Here is a 19,406-nt window from a genome sequence, read left to right on the forward strand (position 1 = left end):
GGTGTGAATCTCTTTGACTTTTTTTTTTCTATGAGATTTCGATCTTGTCCTGTTTTCTGTTCTATTTTTCAGTAACTTTTAGCCATGCTCCATACGCCATTACATTTTTGTACTGATTTTTGTATTTAGCACACACTCTATATTGATGTCCAATATATTTATAATAGAGACAAAAACTTGGTAATCTCTCACAAAGGACCGAGACTATAATTTTTTCTTTTTCCTCTTTCTTCTTACTCCAACTACTAAATTTTTATCAGAGGTTTTGTTATATACATTGATACTTTGATTCTAACAATCTTCCTTATACACACCTTGTTATATCCATTGATATTTTGATTCTAGTAATCTTCCCCACACATTTCCCTACTGCATTCGTGCCCACTTTATCCATCTTCTTAATTTTTTTTCCAATTTCTGCAAGTATCTCTTTATCTATACATTTTATGAGCATATTCCATAAATTGTGCCAAAAAAGAAGCATGCATAAAAGACTATTTAGTGACATCTCTAATGCCCACAGGTATAGTAAAAATATGAGGAATCTATTAAACTACTAGGGGCTTCCAACTAAATTTCTCCTCTTATTTTCTTCTGCTGCAAATTTAAACTAGAAAATATAATTAACCAAGCCTTCAATTTTACCTTCTCGCACAGTCCTCCTTATTTGACTCAATGCTAATTTTAACCCATCTGTATTCACTTCTTTGTTTATCAGTACCTTTGCAATCAAACATTGTTAAGGGGTGAAGCTTAAATTTGGGTTTATGACTAGTCTAACAAGTCGGGTATTTTCTCAAGATGTGAATGGCATGTCGTCCACGTCTGTATGGCATGTTGGTTGCAATGTTTCAAGGAGTTGTATGATGTCTATTTAATGTCAATGGTTAAGTAAGTAATACATATGATTTAACACGTGCATCACTCACTCAAAATGGCAGCTATGTTTGACATTTTACATAATAAAATGGATGATGCTTTGACACATTCCACCAATGGCTTAAATAGTTGTTAGAGCCATTACATATGCGGGAATTTTCTGTATTTTCCAACTAAATGCAGAAACGATGAGTCGACTCGTAAAAGATATTTCTAGATTGATATATGTTTGTATATAAGGGCTTATGATATGCTTTAAGGCTTTAGTTGTTCAGTTACACTTTCTCTATAACATTGTATCCTGTAAAGCTCAATATAGTGAAAAATTCCTTCTTTTTTCATAGTAAATGTAGGTACATTTATGGTCGAACCACCATAAACCCTTGGTGCCAAAGTGTGTGTGTGATTCTAATTTTTTTTTTTTTTGGCTTGTTTGATTGACTTATTTCTAATTATTTGTATCAGTTTCGTCAACATCAATTTCTTTTGGTGTTATTATATGATCGAAGTACATTAAAGTGAATCTTTGGGGGCCAAAATAGTTCTTTATTGGTTTTAGGTTCAACAAATTAGTATCAGAGCTTGCCTCTAAGTTCTGGATCTCAAAATGGCATCGTCTATGGTTGATGCGGAGAACTTAATAGAGGAAAAATGATTTTGACCTGTAGAGGCTCAAGATGAAGAGTTTGTTGGTGCATCAAAGATTGGTGAGGCTTTATCATCGATAAGGATAAGAAAGTTGTCTAGTAAATATTTACCGAATGTCATGGATAAAGCTCATAGTGTTATAATCTTAAGTTTTGGAATTGGTGTTTCAGATAAATTGGTAATGAGAGGACAGCAGAAAGGTTACAGAAGAGGCTTGAAGACTTGCATACCAAGTTGTTCATGGCTAATAGGTTAGCCATAAAGAAAAAGCTTTGCACTTTACAAATGGAAGAAAGGTCCTTCATTTCAGACCACATTGGTGTTTTCAATAATATTATACTAGATCTTGAGGACATTGATGAGGATAAAACTATGACCTTGTTGTTCTCTTTACCAAGCTTTTATGAACATCTAGTTGACACACTCATGTATGGTAGACAAACCTTTACCACAATTAATCTTAAAGAAATTCTAAGTAGAGCTAGAAAGATTTAACACGACCCATTACCCGACAAGAACACGACACGAATAAATGGGGGTAGTCAAATTAAACACAATTATTAAAGGGATTGGGTTCGGGTCGACACAATTTTTTTTCATGTTGGGTTAGGGTTAAAGTTCTTGATCCATTTACTTGATCAATGACTCAATTTTATTTTCTATTTTAAATTAATCTGTAGGTTTTTTTTATTAAAACTCAAATATTAGACGTGATTTTCTCCTTTTATTTTTTTAAATATGAACGATACACAATGTTTCATTCATAAAATTTTATACAAATTTAAAATTTTAATAGTGAAATATATAATATTTTGGTAGATATGTATGTTTTACTCTCTCTCTCTCTCTCTCTCTCTCTCTCTCTCTCTATATATATATATATATATATATATCCCTATAAATTAATAGGGTAGAGACCATATAAAATATATTAATTAAAAGAGAAACTAAATAATCAATAAATTAATAACTTATTAATTAGTTGATAAATTAATAACTTTTTAATTAGTTGATAAATTAATAACTTTTTAATTTACAGAGTTATTTACATTTTAATCAACTTACATGACTAACACTTCTTATTACAATTCAAGAAATCAACCCTAGAGCTTCTACATGTAATAATAAAAAAAAAAGATGACATATAACTTGATCTAAATTTTAAGAAAAAATAAGTAATAATAGAGTCATATTTTATGTAGATAAGCAACAATAGAATCATATCAAGATCATGAAAATTTATTATATAATAGAGATTATTAATTTATTAAGTATTAATTCATAAATGTTTTACTGTAATTATAGACATTTAGTAGGTTATTGAGTAGCCTGTTTATTTTCTGTGTCAGGTTAGGGTTTCAATAGTTTGACACAATTATTAAATAGGTCGTATTTGGTTGACCTAAATTTGATACGACATGAACTAACACGATACGAACACAATCCATTGACCTATTTTGCCAGCTCTAACTCTGAGTTCCAAGGCTGCAATAAGAAATAATCAAGAGATGAGAAAGCTTGATAGTAAAGAGGAGGTTAGAAAAGAGAAAAAGGTAGCCAAAAAAAAAAAAAAAAAAAGAGATCTACATCTACGTCAAAGAACTTGAAATGATTCCAATGGCATAAGAAAAGTCATTTCAAGAAAGATTGTCCTAACAGAAAAAGCAAGAACAACAAAGACTTAAAGGAGAAAAGTAGTGATGCTATTATCACAATAAAAGTTCAAGAACTTGATGGCTATGACTTAGGTAGTGTTCTAATTGCCACATATAGTCAAACTAGAGGTAATTGTGTTATATGTTCTAGTTTTTTTTATTTCATATATGCCTTAATAAGAGCTTATTCATGAACTATAAAGCCTGTGATGGTGGGGTAGTTGTAATGTGTAATGAAGCTAGTTATAAGGAAGTCAGAAAAATATAATTAGACTAAAAATGGTTGATGGTAGGATTAGAGAGTTAAAGGATGTTGACATGTGGCTGAACTAAAGAGAAACCTCATCTTTCTCGGAATGCTTGATAAAATAAGATGCATAGTTAAGCTTGAATATAATACCTTAAGGGTTATGAAAAAATCAATAGTGTTAATGAACGGAGACGTGAACACTGGCATAGATGTTCTTCAAAGAACTGCTCTTACATAGGATGCTGAGGTGTCAAAATATGATTTAGATAAATCTATATTATAGCATTTAAACTTAGGCTCTATAAGTGAAAAAGGTTGAAAGAACTATCAAAATAGGAGGTTTTAGGAGAAGATAAGATAGACACCTTGAGGTCCTGTGAATAGTGTATCCTAAGTAATCTTCAAAAGTCAAATTTGATACTGGTGTTCATGTATTTAAAGAGACTCTAGATTATATCTATTCTGATCTGTGAGGACTAGTACAAATAGCTTTTTTAGTTAGGACAAGGTATTTTTTATCTCCCATTGATGACTTTTAAGGATGGTTTAGATGTATACGTTGAAAAACAAGGATGTATTTGAATATTTCAAAGCTTGGAAAATATTGATAGAGACTTAAACCAAATAAAATGGTCAAAAGGTTGAGGATTGATAATGGGTTCAAGTTTTGTAGTAAAAGGATTGATGACTTTTGTACTGAGCATGGCATTGTGAGACATAAAATAATAAAATACATGCCTCAGTAAAATGGATTAGCTAAAAGAATAAACAGGACTTTGATGATAACGTAAAGTGTATGCATATTCGCTCAAAGTCATCCATGACATTATGGACAAAGGCTTTATCTACAACTTATTATATAATGAATAGAAGCCCCTCATTTGGAATAAACTTCGAAACACTTATTGAACTCTAGTATAGTAAACCACTAGAACGTTCTGGTATGAGGGTCTTTGGTTGCCCAGCATATGCATATATGAAGTAAAGCAAACTTGAACCTAGGGCTTTAAATTATGTGTTTCTTGGCTATCCTGATAAGATGAAGGGGTACAAGCTATGGTGAATTAATTTAAATTGTTTAATGAGTATGAGATGCTTTAAAACTCAGCTCATACAAAACCTAATATCACAAAGTCTATAAAGAAAGATTAGAAGACTCATTTTGAGGTGGAGTTTTTAACTTCTAAAACAATGCAGAAATTAAGAGTTGAACTTGAAATTAGATCTGATATGGAAATTTTTGAACTAAAAAATAAAATCAATTAGTGATCAAGGAATCAAAGACTATTAACTGGTGTGTGAGAGAGAAGTGGATAATAAGTACACCAAAGAAATAAAGATGCGTAGATCTGATTGCATTTGCATTAATAGCAGCATATAAATTTGAAATTAATAAACCAAGGATTTACTTAGAAGCTGTTAAGAGTGAAAAATCAGAAGAATGTAAGAAAGCTATGGATGAGGAAATGCACTCATTAATAAAAAAACTATACCTAAGATCAAATTGAGAGACGTACAAACAAAAAAGTAATAGATTTTAAGTGGATCTATAAGATCAAAGAGGGCATACAGGTGCAGAACCACAAAGATTCAAATCCAGATTTGTAACCAAAGGCTTTATAAAACATTCCTCTTATTGGCACTTGTTGTTATTGATGACATGCATTTGAGTAGATGGATGTTTAAAATAATTTTTTGCATGGTGAACTAGATGATATGATTGTGATGGCTCAACCTCAAAGCTATATGGATCTAGAGAAACTGATCATGGTTGTCCTATTAAGAAGTCCTTATATGGACTTAAGCAATCTCTTAGATGACAATACTTGAGATTTGACAGTTTATTGTTGAACATGGTTTTCAAAGGTGTAACTTTGATTGCTATGTATATTTCAAAACCTTGGAAGATGACAATAAGATTTATTTGTTACTATATGTTGATGATATATTGATAACTTGTAAGGATATGGATAAGATAATTGACTCAAAACAATTGTTGATGAGTGCATTTGAGATGAAAGATCTTGGTGCAACAAAAAAATTGTATTTTATGTTTCACATAGTAGAAATACATTAAAAAAACCTTAAAAGTTTGAAAAGGGAAACTTTGAGCTTGTTTGACACCATTACTAGCTCATTCCACACTTTCATGCCAACCATGTCCCAAGACTAATGATGAAAAGGTTGAAATGGTATAATTTCCATATTCAAGTGCTATAAGGTGTTTAATTATACAATGGTTATGACCAAGCATAATGTCTTTTATCCAATGAGTGTTGTAACTAAATATATAACAAATAAAAAAAAAACATTGGAAGGCTATTGTATGGATTTTGAGATAGCTTAATGGTATAACTAATTATGGTTTGGTGTATGGAGCTAAAAAGAAAGATGATGTCATGTTGGTAGGTTTTGTGGATTCTAAATATGTAGGGGATTTGGATAAAAGAAAGTCCTTGTCTAGCTATTTGTTTACTCTCTGTAGTTGTACTATAAACTAAAAAGCCTCATTTCAGAATGTTGTTGCTCTGTCAACAACTGAAGCTAAATACACTACAATAGCAGAAGCCATCGAGGAAGCAATTTAGCTCAAATGAATGGTGACTAAATTAGGGTATAAGCATAAGCATGTGGCAATGTATTATTATAGTCATTAGTTAGAATGTTATTGTCTAAGCAAGAATTAAATACATCATGAAAAGATAAAATACAATGATATCAAACTTCATTTTATCATATTAGAGGTATCAAGAGGAATGATGAAGTTGCTTAAAATTCACATTAATGAGAACTTTACAGATATGCTAACCTAAACTGTACCAAGTGCCAAGGTTAAGTTTTGCTTGAACTTAGCTCAAATCTACTTAGATTGCAGATGTGAAGTGAGAAGATGAAAATAAAGAGTAATTGATTTGAGTTCATGATAGTAAATGTTAAGAGGTGAAGCTCAAATCTAGGTTTATCATTGAGTCGGACAAGTCGATTATATTTCCTATGTGTGAATGACATGTCATCCATGTCATATCACATGTCGATTGTGATGTTTGAGGGCGCTATACGACGTCTATTTAATGTCAATTGGTTGACTAAGTAATACAAGTGATTTAGCATGTGCATCACTTACTGAAAACGGCAGTTGTGTTTGACGTTTTGCATAGCAAAATGGATGAGGCTCGACACGTCCACCAAGTGGCTCAAATAGCTGCTATAGTTGTTACATACATGGGAAGTTTCTGGGTTTTGCAAATAAACCCAAAAATGATGAGCTAGTTGGTGAATGATTTTTCTAGATCGATTTCTCTCTTTATATAAGGTATAATGATCTACTTTATGGCTTTGGTTGTTCATTTATACTTTCTCTGCAACATTGCATCTTGTAGAGCTCAATATAATGAAATATTTCTTTTCTTTTCACAGTGGATATAGGCACATTTGTGGCGTAACCATTATAAACCTTTGGTGCAAAAGTGTGTGTAATTGATTCTATTTTTTCTTATCTGATTGACTTATTTCTAATTATGTGTATCAATTTCGTGAAGATCAGTTTCTTTAGGTGTTATTCTATGATCTAAGTACATTAGAGTGAATCTTGGGGGCCAAACTGAGATTCTTTCACCCTCTTAACTTCATCCTTCCTTTAAAAGACCACATCCTTTCCTCTCCTCCTCCCAGCGTAATAGCGCTGCACTTTCGGATTAATTCCTGCATATCCATCTTACACGTGAACCAGAGATTAAGGCTGGATAATTGATAAGCTCGCCAACTAGCTATTAAAGGCTGAAAGCTCGCCAACTAGCTATTAAAGGCTGAAAGCTTAACTACCGACCGAATAATGAGAGCTTTAACTTCTAGGGTAATGTGAAAAAGAAGATAAGGAAAAGGAAAATAAAAGATCTGATTTATTTGTAACACTCATCCTGTGCGTGAAGAAAAGAAGTCAGGAAAACCCACTCTAACTTCCACTTAGTTTCCACAGAGAGAGACACCAAAGAAAGACAGAAAGTTACGTACACTTTCATGTTTAGAATGGCTATAAATGAACCAAATACAATGAAATTGGCGAAGATATGGTGGTAGCTAGATCATGTGCTTTGCATGTGCAACCATATACAATTATTATGGCAGTGGAAAACGGTAAATAGGCTGAAAAGCTAATTTTTACTTTATTTCATGTGAATATGGAGATGCATGCATCTGAAAATGGGGTACAGGGTATGATACCCTGCATCTTCGGATTTATAGCACGTCCTGTTTCGTATTCATCAACATCTGATTTTGTCTTCATCAACATCTGATTTTGTCTTCATCAACCTCTGATCTTGCTGCCCAAAGCTCTGTAACCAAAGTTTGGACAAATCTTTGTGGGCTCTTGGTGTTAACATTTCATGTTCCAGAATTGTTCTGAATATTGGGTTTGAAAGTAACAAGCTGAACGAGGCATTGAGCAGATTTAAAATACAGCGATATATTATTATACAGAAGGTGATATATTTATTTGAAGCTGAAACAATTTTTTTCATTAATGATATTTGATGATTCCCACTAATTGCTTTAAGTTAATAATTTCTGTAGTTTGTTCATTGAATTAAAAAAAAAAAGATAACAGAGAGAGAGAGAGACTAAAATGTGGCTCAATTGTCTTATTTATATAAGAAATGGATGTACATAAAAAGAATTAATCAATTTCAGCAATTTAGGAACTTTTTCCATATTAACAATATGATATGTGCCATAATTTTATGTCAATAATTAAAATAATTCTTTCCATGTATCAATCACTGAAAAAACTTGATTTTGGCTCGAAATAATGTTTTTTTTTTCCTTTTTCGGGTGGGGCAAACCGAAAAAGAGTGAGGTGGGTCACAGGTTTGAATCTTTCTCCTTTATGGTGTGTTTACTTCATGGGAATGAGAATCAGAATGGGCTGTGAATGAGCTGAGAATGAGAATGGACTAGAATGGGAATGCGATTTCAATGTTTACTTGGCAAAAATAAATAGGAATGAGAATGTGCTGAAATGCCATTAATGTATTTACTTGGCAAAAATAAATGGGAATGAGGAATAGGAATGAAAATATATTTACCAAAATACCCATAGTATTAATAATTAATAAAAATAATTAATTTATCATTATTAACAATATTATCACTATAATTTTTGTTGTTGTTGTTGTTATTATTATTATTATTATTATTAAAAATAATATTGACAATAATTAATAATAACTAAAATAATAAAGTTAATAAAATTTAATAATAATAATAATATTATTATTATTTTAGTTATTATTAAGTATTGTTAATATTATTTTTATTAATATTATCATTATTAACATTTATTATTATTATTAAATTTTATTAACATTTATTATTTTTATTAAAATTAAATTTTATTAACTTTATTATTTTAGTTATTATTAATTATTGTTATTATTATTTTTAATAATAATAACAATGATAAATGTTAATAATGATAATAATAACTATAATTAATAATAACTAAAATAATAAAGTTAATAAAATTTAATAATAATAATAACAACAATAAGGATAATATTGTTAATAATGATAAATTAATTATTTTTATTAATTATTATTTTTATCATTATTTTTATTGTTAATAATGAAAATATTAATGAAAATAATAATAATAATAATTAATACAAACTAAAATAATAAAATTTAATAATAATAATTATTATTATTATTAATGACATTTAAAATAATAAAATTATTTGTGATTTGAACAAGGGTAATTTAGAAAATATGAAAAAATTCGAATGATAGAAAAGTAAATTTATGTTTCATTTTAATTCCCACATTTTCATTCCCAACCCCCCCATTGAAATGACATTCTCATTCCTTATTCTCAAATTGTGTGAGACCCACACATTTTATTCTTATTCTCAAATGACATTTTATCAAGTAAACATAGGTTTCATTCTCATTCCCCAAACCCATAAGTAAACACACCAATGGATGTAGAAATGAAGGTGAGATTGAAATTGGCTTTGTATGCACAAATTGGACTTCTTCGATGCCATTATTGAGCAAGCAAGGGAGCAAGGGCTGAACATTCAATTGAAATGGTCGCCAATTGAAGGGTCTTCCTACTATGCACCTGGTGTGTGCATGGTTCCTTGTGACATGACATATAATTAATTAAATTCTGACATGCGTGCAATAAAGCCTGTAAAGTGATCGGTTATTCCGGTTGAATTCACAAGAGCTCTTGTTTGTGTGTTTATGTTCCAGGTTGTGTATTCTGTGTTGCGAGTTCTCTAATTAGTCTAATATTATCGCAACTGTTGCTCAATAATGTTACAAGTATTATAATGTATGTCATTGGTACAGTCTCTGTCTCAAGTGGTAAACATTAAGGCACAAATTTAGAAAGAAAAGTACCCAATAAAATAAGTTATTTAATTAATTAAATAAGAATAAAATGAATGTGTGAAAGAAATTTAAATTTAAATTTTGAATTATTTTGACCAAAATTTAAGTTTTTTTTTTTAATTTGTTTAAGAAAAGGCGTTGTAATTGTCTTGTTTTAATTGGAAAATCAATGAAAAAATTATGTAACAGAAAAAAAAAACAAAAAAAAAAGCAAAACGTTTTGTTTTGGATGGAGGCCACAGATTCCGATATTTCCTTGACGAAAACTACAAAAATTAGCAAAGGCACCAATTTCTACACTCTCACCGAGCAAATACTCTCAACCCAGAAGAAAGTGTATAAACCAACCCCAATCAGTCCATCAATGTTGTCAACCTCATACAGCATAAAGAAAATCTACGTCCATTAAACCGCCAGTTAAATCGTCTTTATTGAGCCATTAGACTATTCGTGTCATCTTGCCATATCTCGTTGTAGTATTTTGCCGTTCAAATCTCATCATCATCAAGTACTACCAGAATCTCTTCGGTGGCATGTTTTCAAATGTTATATGTTGTGAAAATAATTTTTAAATTAATACTGTCCACTTTTTTAAAAATTTATTATGTTATTATGGGTTAGTTCAATTAGGTGGGAATAAATTTCTTTTTTTTTTTCTTGTTATATTATGCGGGTATTGGCTTTGAAAATCCTTGAATTGAACCGTAATTGGACCCTATGTTATACAAGTATTTAAAATAAATAAAAAAACTTTAATTGGGTACTATGCTCACGGTGGTGGACCCAGTAGCAGTAATCTTTAGAGTGGAGCTATTTGTACTTTAAAAATTATTTTAAACACTCTAATTTCAATAAGAATACGTATTACTTATCATATAAGTTACTATTAAGGACAATATATTATAAGTCAACATTATATAATTACTTTGAACACTTATATAGCACAATCCGTATTCAATTTATTATTCCCATGACTTAAATCTAAAAATTTTTATTTCCAACATCTTAATTAATATGTAGATGAATAATAAGGAAATTAACTCTGAGAAAAAAAAATAAATACAAAATATGTGTACTACTTTTAAAAAATAAAATAAAATAAAAAAAAGTATTGCACAAGATTTTTTTTGGGGGCTTTGGCCATTCTTCTTCTTCTCCTTCTCTCTCTTTTTTTTTTGGGTAATATTTATGGAACATTTTCTATTGTTAAGTTCTCATCACAAGTTATTTTCAGGTGCAAAATTCAATATTGAAAATAAATTAAATAAAAAATTAGTAACTAAAATTATGTTAAATTATTTTTTTACAACTTAATTTTTAATTATATTATTATGAGTATATTTAATTTTTAATTATATTATTATGAGTATATGCTAAATCTCTTAAAAATAGAGTGTGGAATAATTTTATTAGTTTTTAAAAATAAATAAAGTTTTAAGTAACTTAAAAAGTTTAAGGATATTTTTGAATTTTAAACAGTGTACAAAATAAAGTTTAATTTTTTTTATAATTAAGTTATGAGCGTGCAAAGTAATAGAGTGCTCAAAATAATATTTAGAGTGTTAATTGTCCTACCCTAATCTTTATCATCACATTATTTTCCATAAAAAGTTTACAATTACCTCTTTATTGGATAATTTTATTCTCTCTCTTACCTTATGTTCCCCTACATTCTCATTTCTGCATCACCATTTAAATTGTAATCATAACGTTAATCTTTATCTATCACATATTTTGCCAAATTTATTCGCACTGCAAAGCTCTTTCCTTTTTTTTTCCCCCCATTAAACGTCACTGGATTAAGTTTGCTATAATGTACATGAAGAATAGTTAAAGAGCTCTCTCGTGTCCTCACCCTTTTTTCGAGTTTACTTTTGCTGCTTTTTTACGTTTCTCAGGAATTCACTTCAACATCACTGGCGCATTTTCTTCTTTCTCTCTGCGACATCAACTGGGGCCACCACCGCTTGCCTCTCCCGGTTCCCCTCAATTTTCGTATTCGATGTCCACCGTTGATTGTACATTTATTAAAATTCTGTGGTTATTATTTTTTTTGTATATATTTAACTCCACACGGTCTATCAATAGAACAGGTGCATCGTAGTTGTGGCCTTGAAACTCAACTCGTTGCTCTTTATGTTTCACAAATTTTTCTTACAACCCTAATCTGCCACATGGGGGTGTTCGAAACAGTTGCCAATTGAAATTAATTTTTTTTTTTTATATGGAAATTAAATTTGACGCTACTGAACTTAAGCCACTAGATCAACTTCCCCAAACATGCAACGGTCACAACACTCAAACGACAAAATAAAGTGTGCCTGCCACTGGTTGGAAGGCAGCTGGATCCATAATTAAATACATAGAACTAATTCACATGTTTGTTTTTTTTTTCAAAAAACGTGGTTTGAATTTACAAATTGTCATAACTTTGTCTTTGTTCAGGCAAATACTTGTCCTTTTTCAAGTTTATGGCTGAGTATAGATGAGCGTGGCTAGCTCTGGTTCGTTTGAAACAGGCCCTATTTTCAATCACACAAAGTCAGGGCAGAGGTGACGTTTTGGACAAAGACATGGTCGGGTACATATCATTATTAGGCAGCCCCTGTGTTGGATTGAATTGACTAGCTTACAGAGTCTGTAAGCTACATACTGCAGCATCAGCCGTTGGATGTAGTTGGATGTGGAGTGAGAAACTAAACAATAGAAAATTCGGATGGTGGGATGACGGGAGATGTTTGTTACAGAATCTGTACCATAGACAGGTCCCAAATTATAATAACTCCTTTTGTCTTTGCAATTGTTATTGCAAAATAAAGTGTGCCTGCCACTGGTTGGAAGGCAGCTGGATCCATAATTAAATACATAGAACTAATTCACATGTTTGTTTTTTTTTAAAAAAAAAACGTGGTTTGAATTTACAAATTGTCATAACTTTGTCTTTGTTCAGGCAAATACTTGTCCTTTTTCAAGTTTATGGCTGAGTATAGATGAGCGTGGCTAGCTCTGGTTCGTTTGAAACAGCCCCTATTTTCAATCACACAAAGTCAGGGCAGAGGTGACGTTTTGGACAAAGACATGGTCGGGTACATATCATTATTAGACAAATTACAATAACTGCTGCTTGTCTTCGCAATTATTATTGCAAAATAATTTTGCTATGACTTATTAGACGTGCTACAGCAATGAGAAATAATGGATGATAATAAATGGGTAATTTTTAAAAACCTCCTCTGAGGTTTGGACTTGTTGCAAGTAGATGGCGAGAATCTGTTTATTTGTAAAAAATCTCCTACCATGAGTTAATTTTAACATTGATCGTTACTTGACTGTGCAAAAATAATATTACCCTCAACAACAGTTTGTAGACGAAAATAACTGAAAAAAAAATTAAAATTGTTGGCGCGAAAAGCACAAACCCTATTTTTTGACAATTTTATCTTTGTCAATTCTAAAAATTTACAATATCATAGGTAAAGATTCTAACTATTTCATTTTCAAGTTTTTAATTTTATCTTTTTTGTAGAAACTTTAAGAAAATATCAATAATTTAAAGAGGATTTTTTAAATTTTAAATTTTATCTTTATTGTAGGAACTTTAAGAAAATATCAATAATTTAAAGAGGGTAAAATAGCCAACAATTTTAATTTTTTTTTAGTTATTTCCGTCTACAAAATATTATTAAGGGTAATATTGTCTTTGTACAGTCAACTAACGGTCAATGTTAAAATTAATTGACGGTAGGGAGTTTTTTACAAATAAATCAATTCTCACCATCTACTTGCAACAAGCCCAAACCTCAGGGGAGGTTTTTAAAAATTACCCGATAATAAATACAGGAAGTGCTAAAATCTCTCAGTTAAGTTGATCAACAGATTCTTCAATCTCTCATTTCAAAAGTTCATCAACAAATTGTTCTACCACTTACCATTTCTCATAGCTCTGCAAGTTCGGATTTGACTCTTTCTCTTTTCCTCATCCCGGCCGGTATGTTCTTTACTTCTTTATTTTCCTATTTTTTGATCTGTTAAGACCTTGTTCATGTCTTTGTTAAGGTTTGCTCAATTGATATGGATAGATAATTAAAGTAATTAATCAATAAACTTCGTCTGGCTGAATATGAATAACCAGGTTTCCATACTTACTTGCAATTAAGTATCGATTAAAAGAAAAAATTTTATTGCTAAAATGTTGAATAAGCAAAATAACCGAAAAAAAAGTTGATTAAATAAAATAAGAACCACTCTTTGCCCCCACTAAAAATCCTCAGACCTTAGTGTCCTCTCATATGAGAGTTGCTTTTTTCCTTTCTTAAAGTTTAACTTTTACTTTTTATTTTTAATTTTGTAGCAACTGTAGACGTTGTAATTGAATAAATTGTTATTATATTCGTAATACAAGGCAAAGAAAGAGCAACATTTCTCTAAAAGGCTTCACTTGTCTTATAACAAATAAGTCATCATTTTTTTTAATCGGGTGGTGCAGTTGTTAAACGAGATTACGAAAGAATAGCATTCGGGTCATAAAATTAGATAAACGTTTAATTCCTAAAAAGAAATCAGTGATATATATAGTTTTACATATTCGAATCTAGAATGTGAATTAAAAAAGAAAAAGAAAAAGGACGAAGAATGCTTGGTTGGTTGATAGGTGTAGAAATAAAATAATTTAAAATAACATAGGCATAAATATGGTTAGTTTAGAAGGGATTTAAAGAGTAAAATTTTAACACACAAATTTAATTTAACTGTGGATATATCGTGAAGATTAGTTCAAAGAGTCTCACCCTTTGCCAAAATCGTGAAACCCGTCTCAATTTTCTTCCTCTTACCTCTTAAATCTTAATTAGCTTCACTTTGTTTGTGAAAGCAACATTGTTGGCTATAAACTAGTGACACGGATTTTATTGGATTAGCAATTGACAGGAGCCACAAATTTGCCTGATGAGAATCATTTTGTTGTGTTTGTATAATCCTACCTAGAGGGACATTTTAGATTTTATCCTTTTTCTGCACAGGTGTTGATAGTTACATTTTGGCACAATGAAAATTCACGTTAAGGAGTCAACAATTATACGCCCTGCTCAAGAAACACCCAAGCATCGCCTACAAATATCCGACCTAGACATGATTGTGCCATCCAATTACGTTCCCAGTGTGTATTTCTATCGGCGGTCCAGTGACTGCACCGATTTTTTTGAAGTTGGTTTGCTGAAGAAGGCTCTGAGCGAAGTTCTTGTGCCGTTTTACCCCGTTGCCGGAAGGTTGCAGAAGGATGAAAATCGCAAAATTGAGATTCTATGTAACGGAGAGGGAGTTTTGTTTCTGGAGGCCGAAACAAGTTGTGGTATTGATGATTTCGGTGACTTCTCACAAGGCTCGAAACTCCTGACGCTTGTTCCAACTGTTGGTGATACAAAGGATATATCCTCCCATCCACTCTTGATGGCACAGGTATGAGAAATCGTTGTCATCCCTCTTAACCATTGTTTTCAAGTAATTTTACAATGGTTTGTATATTATTGATTAGGTAACTTATTTCAAATGTGGAGGCGTTTGTGTTGGAACTAGAGTGAATCATACACTGGTAGATGGAGCTTCAGCGTACCATATCATCAACTCATGGGCGGAGACGACGCGTGGCGTTCCTATTAGCACTCAACCATTCTATGATCGGACCATACTGAGTGTTGGGGTTCCAACTTCTCCCAAATTCCATCACATTGAATATGACCCGCCTCCTTCCATGAACGCTCCTCCTACCCAAAATCCTGAAATCATTTCTACCGCAATCCTTAACCTATCACTTGATCAAATCCACACCCTCAAAGAGAAATCTAAGACAGATCATGAACCCAACGTCAAGTATAGTAGGATGGCGATCCTAGCAGCACATATCTGGCGTAGCATGTGTAAAGCGCGCGGATTATCTGATGATCAAGTTAGCAAGTTACACTTTCCTACAGACGGACGACAGAGATTGAATCCACCACTCCCGCCTGGATATTTTGGAAATGTAATTTTCACCACGTCGTTGACGGCTTCATCGGGTGATATCCTAAGTGAACCATTGAATCATACTGTTGAAAGAATTCAAAAAGCATTAAAGCGGATGGACGATGAGTATTTGAAATCAGCACTTGCTTACCTAAAGCAACAGCCTGATTTAAATGCTCTACGGAAAGGAGGCCACATTTACAAGTGCCCTAACCTCAATATCGTCAATTTGGCAAATATGCCAATGTATGTTGCGAATTTTGGATGGGGCCAGCCGATATTTGCGAGGATCGTTAACACATATTATGAAGGGATAGCACATATTTATCCAAGTCCGAGCAATGATGGGACCTTGTCAGTGGTTATAAACTCGGTAGCCGATCACATGCAGCTGTTCAAGAAGTTCTTTTACGAGATCTTTGATTAAGGTATGAAAGACCTAGGTATTTTATATTTTCTAGAAATGTCACTTTTTTTTTTTTTTTTTTGGGGGCGCAAATGTTGTCTTACTTGGAATTTTATATATTTTAATCCATGTTTTTATGGAAGGCAGTGGTGTTGCAAACACGCGAGAGCTAATGTTAGTTGGTCTCTTTACTTATCTACTTATTATTTTCGTAATAATAGATAACTTTTGTTGATTTTTTTAATAATGAGGTATAAAAATAATAAAAAGATTAAGAAAAATACATTATTATTAATTTTTTTTACATTGAAATAGGGTTGGCAATTTAAGGGCCTGGGCCGGGCTTTGCCAAGCCCAGGACCAGGCCCATAGAATGTTAAATAAGTCCAGGTCCTCTCAAAGCCCATCCAAGTTGGGCGGGCTTTGGGCGGGCCGGGCCGAGCCCAGGCTTTTACGAATTTTTAAATTTTTTTTAAAAAATAAAACTATAAATTTTCAAAATATAATTATCCAATACATAATACTACAATAGGCTAAAAACTTAAATATAATTCTCTAATACATAATTAGTCAACACAAAATATAAAAATACTAACAATACAAGTACCCTACATAACATACAAATCAACCACTAATATAAAAAAACTAATAGAGATTTACCGATTTAGGAATTTTGACATTATGTGACAAAACCTTTGCCCTTTCCCTTTGCTCGATTTTTTTATTATTTTGTTTAATTTTTTTTTCAATTTTATAATATATTATACATTTTTTAAAAATATATACATATATATAAAGCCCTTATCCATAATATATAATATATATATTATATTATTTATTATAAAGCCCGGGCTTTTCATTTAGACCCTTGACTGAGCCCATATGTTATGAGCTTTATTAATTATGAGCTATTACCCATACTTTCAAGCCACGGGCCGGGCTTAAAGCCCGCGGGCCTGGGCCGGGCCACGGCCGGCTCGGGCTTTTCTGCCAACAAACTTATATTTCTTTTTTTGTATTTAAATTTTTATTTATATAATTTATTTAATTGATAATAAATATGAATAAAAGTGTATTTAAAATAAGGATAATACCATAAAATAATGGTGATATTGATTATTGTAAAAACAATAAGGAGGGGAGTGGTATATATTGATTTCACTAGGGAAGAAATTAGCAATCTCCTGATAAATAACTCTAAGGCTGTTATGAGGAACATAAATTTACTTTATGATCTCAAAGACAATTAATTAATACCGACTATCGCAAGCTCGATTAGGGAGAATTGAAACCAAATTTAAACTGAGTTGGTTTGGTTTGCAGTTATAATTCCCAACTATATTCTCATTTTGTATATCATAAATATGATATTTTTGTTATCATAAACTCTGATCACAAAAATTAATATGACAATATATTATATTATTGTCACTTATCCTATCTGAATCAACAAATTATATTTCATGTTTCTCATGTACTTATATCTGAACACTTCTAAATATAGTATAAGCAAAATTTAAAAAAAATACAGTTAGAAAAATCTTATTTTATGTTATTTATTCTTCATCAAAACTTACATCTCCCATTCATTATACATTTCCCGTATCTTCTTTTCATCATTAAAAACATAGGCCCCATGTTGCCTATTGCTATATTTGCAAGTATAACACCTCATAAAATCCATCCATTTTTGTTATTGTATACGTCAACATGGGTCCAACTATGTTACAAATGGTGGTACCATACCATTTTTATCTTTTGTGACAACACCACTATAAATTAAATTTTCATCCAACTCCTTCAACTCATTTTTATTTAAAATTTACTTCATCAATATTAAGCTAATTTCTACCTACATCCATAGGCACATTTCAATTAGCACCTTATACTATTTCATATTTGTACTTTTTTATGTTTTATTGCACTTATATCACAATATCCACTCTTTATTATTTTGAGATTGAATCATTGACATGTGTAATTTAGAACCTTACACTCCTTTTTCTAATTAAAATTTATTTTTAAATATCAAGGTATTTTTTTATATTTACTATCAAATTTCATTTAACACTTCACACTTGTTTTGTCTTTTGTGACTTAAATTTTATTTACCCCTTTACTTTATTTTGTATTTATTATGTATTTATAGCTCTTAGGTTAATTTCTGCTTTTATTCATTTTTTTAATTTTATTTAACACCTTACACTTTTTTACTTACTATTCTAATTAAATGTTATACTACTAATTACTGAAATTTCTTTTATTAATAAATTTATATAATATTATTAAATATATAAAAATTATAAATTGAGCAAAGATGTTGAGACGAAATTTCCACTGCATGAACTGTCCATCTTAGAGAAATTGCTCACCCAAATCATCATCTTTAGATCTATAATAAGCCATCAAGAACATTCTATCACCCAAATGATCATTCTGAATATGAAATTTTCTATTCATAAACCAATGCGGGGTGCCATGACTACAGAAATTTCCATGTTCATGACCAGATATTAACGAATAATTTACTAATTCATCTGTAAATTAACATTTATTAATTGATTAATGTTCTTTGCCGATAAAGGGGACTGGTCATTAATATCTCCTTTATTTTATTTATTTAATTTTTTATTATACACTCATTTTTGTTCTCAGAGGTAATAAATAAAATGAATTACGAAGCAAACCATTGACCCAAAAACAAAAAACAAAAGAAGACCATACACTTTCATGGTTCTATATATTACCATCATCCCCCACCTAACTCTAACCAACAAATCCACCCACAACAACAAAATCTCAACTATTTAGTAGTCTTATTGTAGGATGAACAAATTCATTAGAACACATAGACCATCAAACAGAAGCGAAAATAATGTAGGGACAAAGGTAGATAAATCCCAAGAATTCTTATTTTATTATAAAACAAAGCCTCACTTAATTAATTATTTCCATGGATGAAACATTTCCCATGTATCTTTTTCCAAGTTATGCAAATAGACCCCGTCTTGCCTAACACTATAATAACAATACAAGCACCAAAATTTGTCATCATCATACACATCAAAGCTTGCTCGTACGATATCATTCCATTTCATTGAGCACCAATAGAGTGTCTTCCCAATCAACGTGACACGAAATTTCCATTCAGTAAATTGTCCATTAGAGAGATCAC

The 19,406-nt window shown here is 31.1% G+C and overlaps 1 protein-coding gene across 1 annotated transcript; it reads left to right on the forward strand.

Annotated features, from left to right (window-relative positions):
* Positions 1–13,648: 13,648 nt before the first annotated feature.
* LOC102624810 (shikimate O-hydroxycinnamoyltransferase-like) lies at positions 13,649–16,430 on the forward strand. Its single transcript, XM_006465199.4, has 3 exons — positions 13,649–13,816; positions 14,847–15,282; positions 15,359–16,430. Exons 2-3 carry the CDS (start codon positions 14,872–14,874, stop codon positions 16,250–16,252), a joined length of 1,305 nt encoding a protein of 434 aa, XP_006465262.2. The 5' UTR covers positions 13,649–13,816; positions 14,847–14,871; the 3' UTR covers positions 16,253–16,430.
* The last annotated feature ends 2,976 nt before the right edge of the window (positions 16,431–19,406 follow it).

Source organism: Citrus sinensis, chromosome 7 (assembly GCF_022201045.2).
Source record: "Citrus sinensis cultivar Valencia sweet orange chromosome 7, DVS_A1.0, whole genome shotgun sequence".
Lineage (NCBI taxonomy): Eukaryota > Viridiplantae > Streptophyta > Magnoliopsida > Sapindales > Rutaceae > Citrus > Citrus sinensis.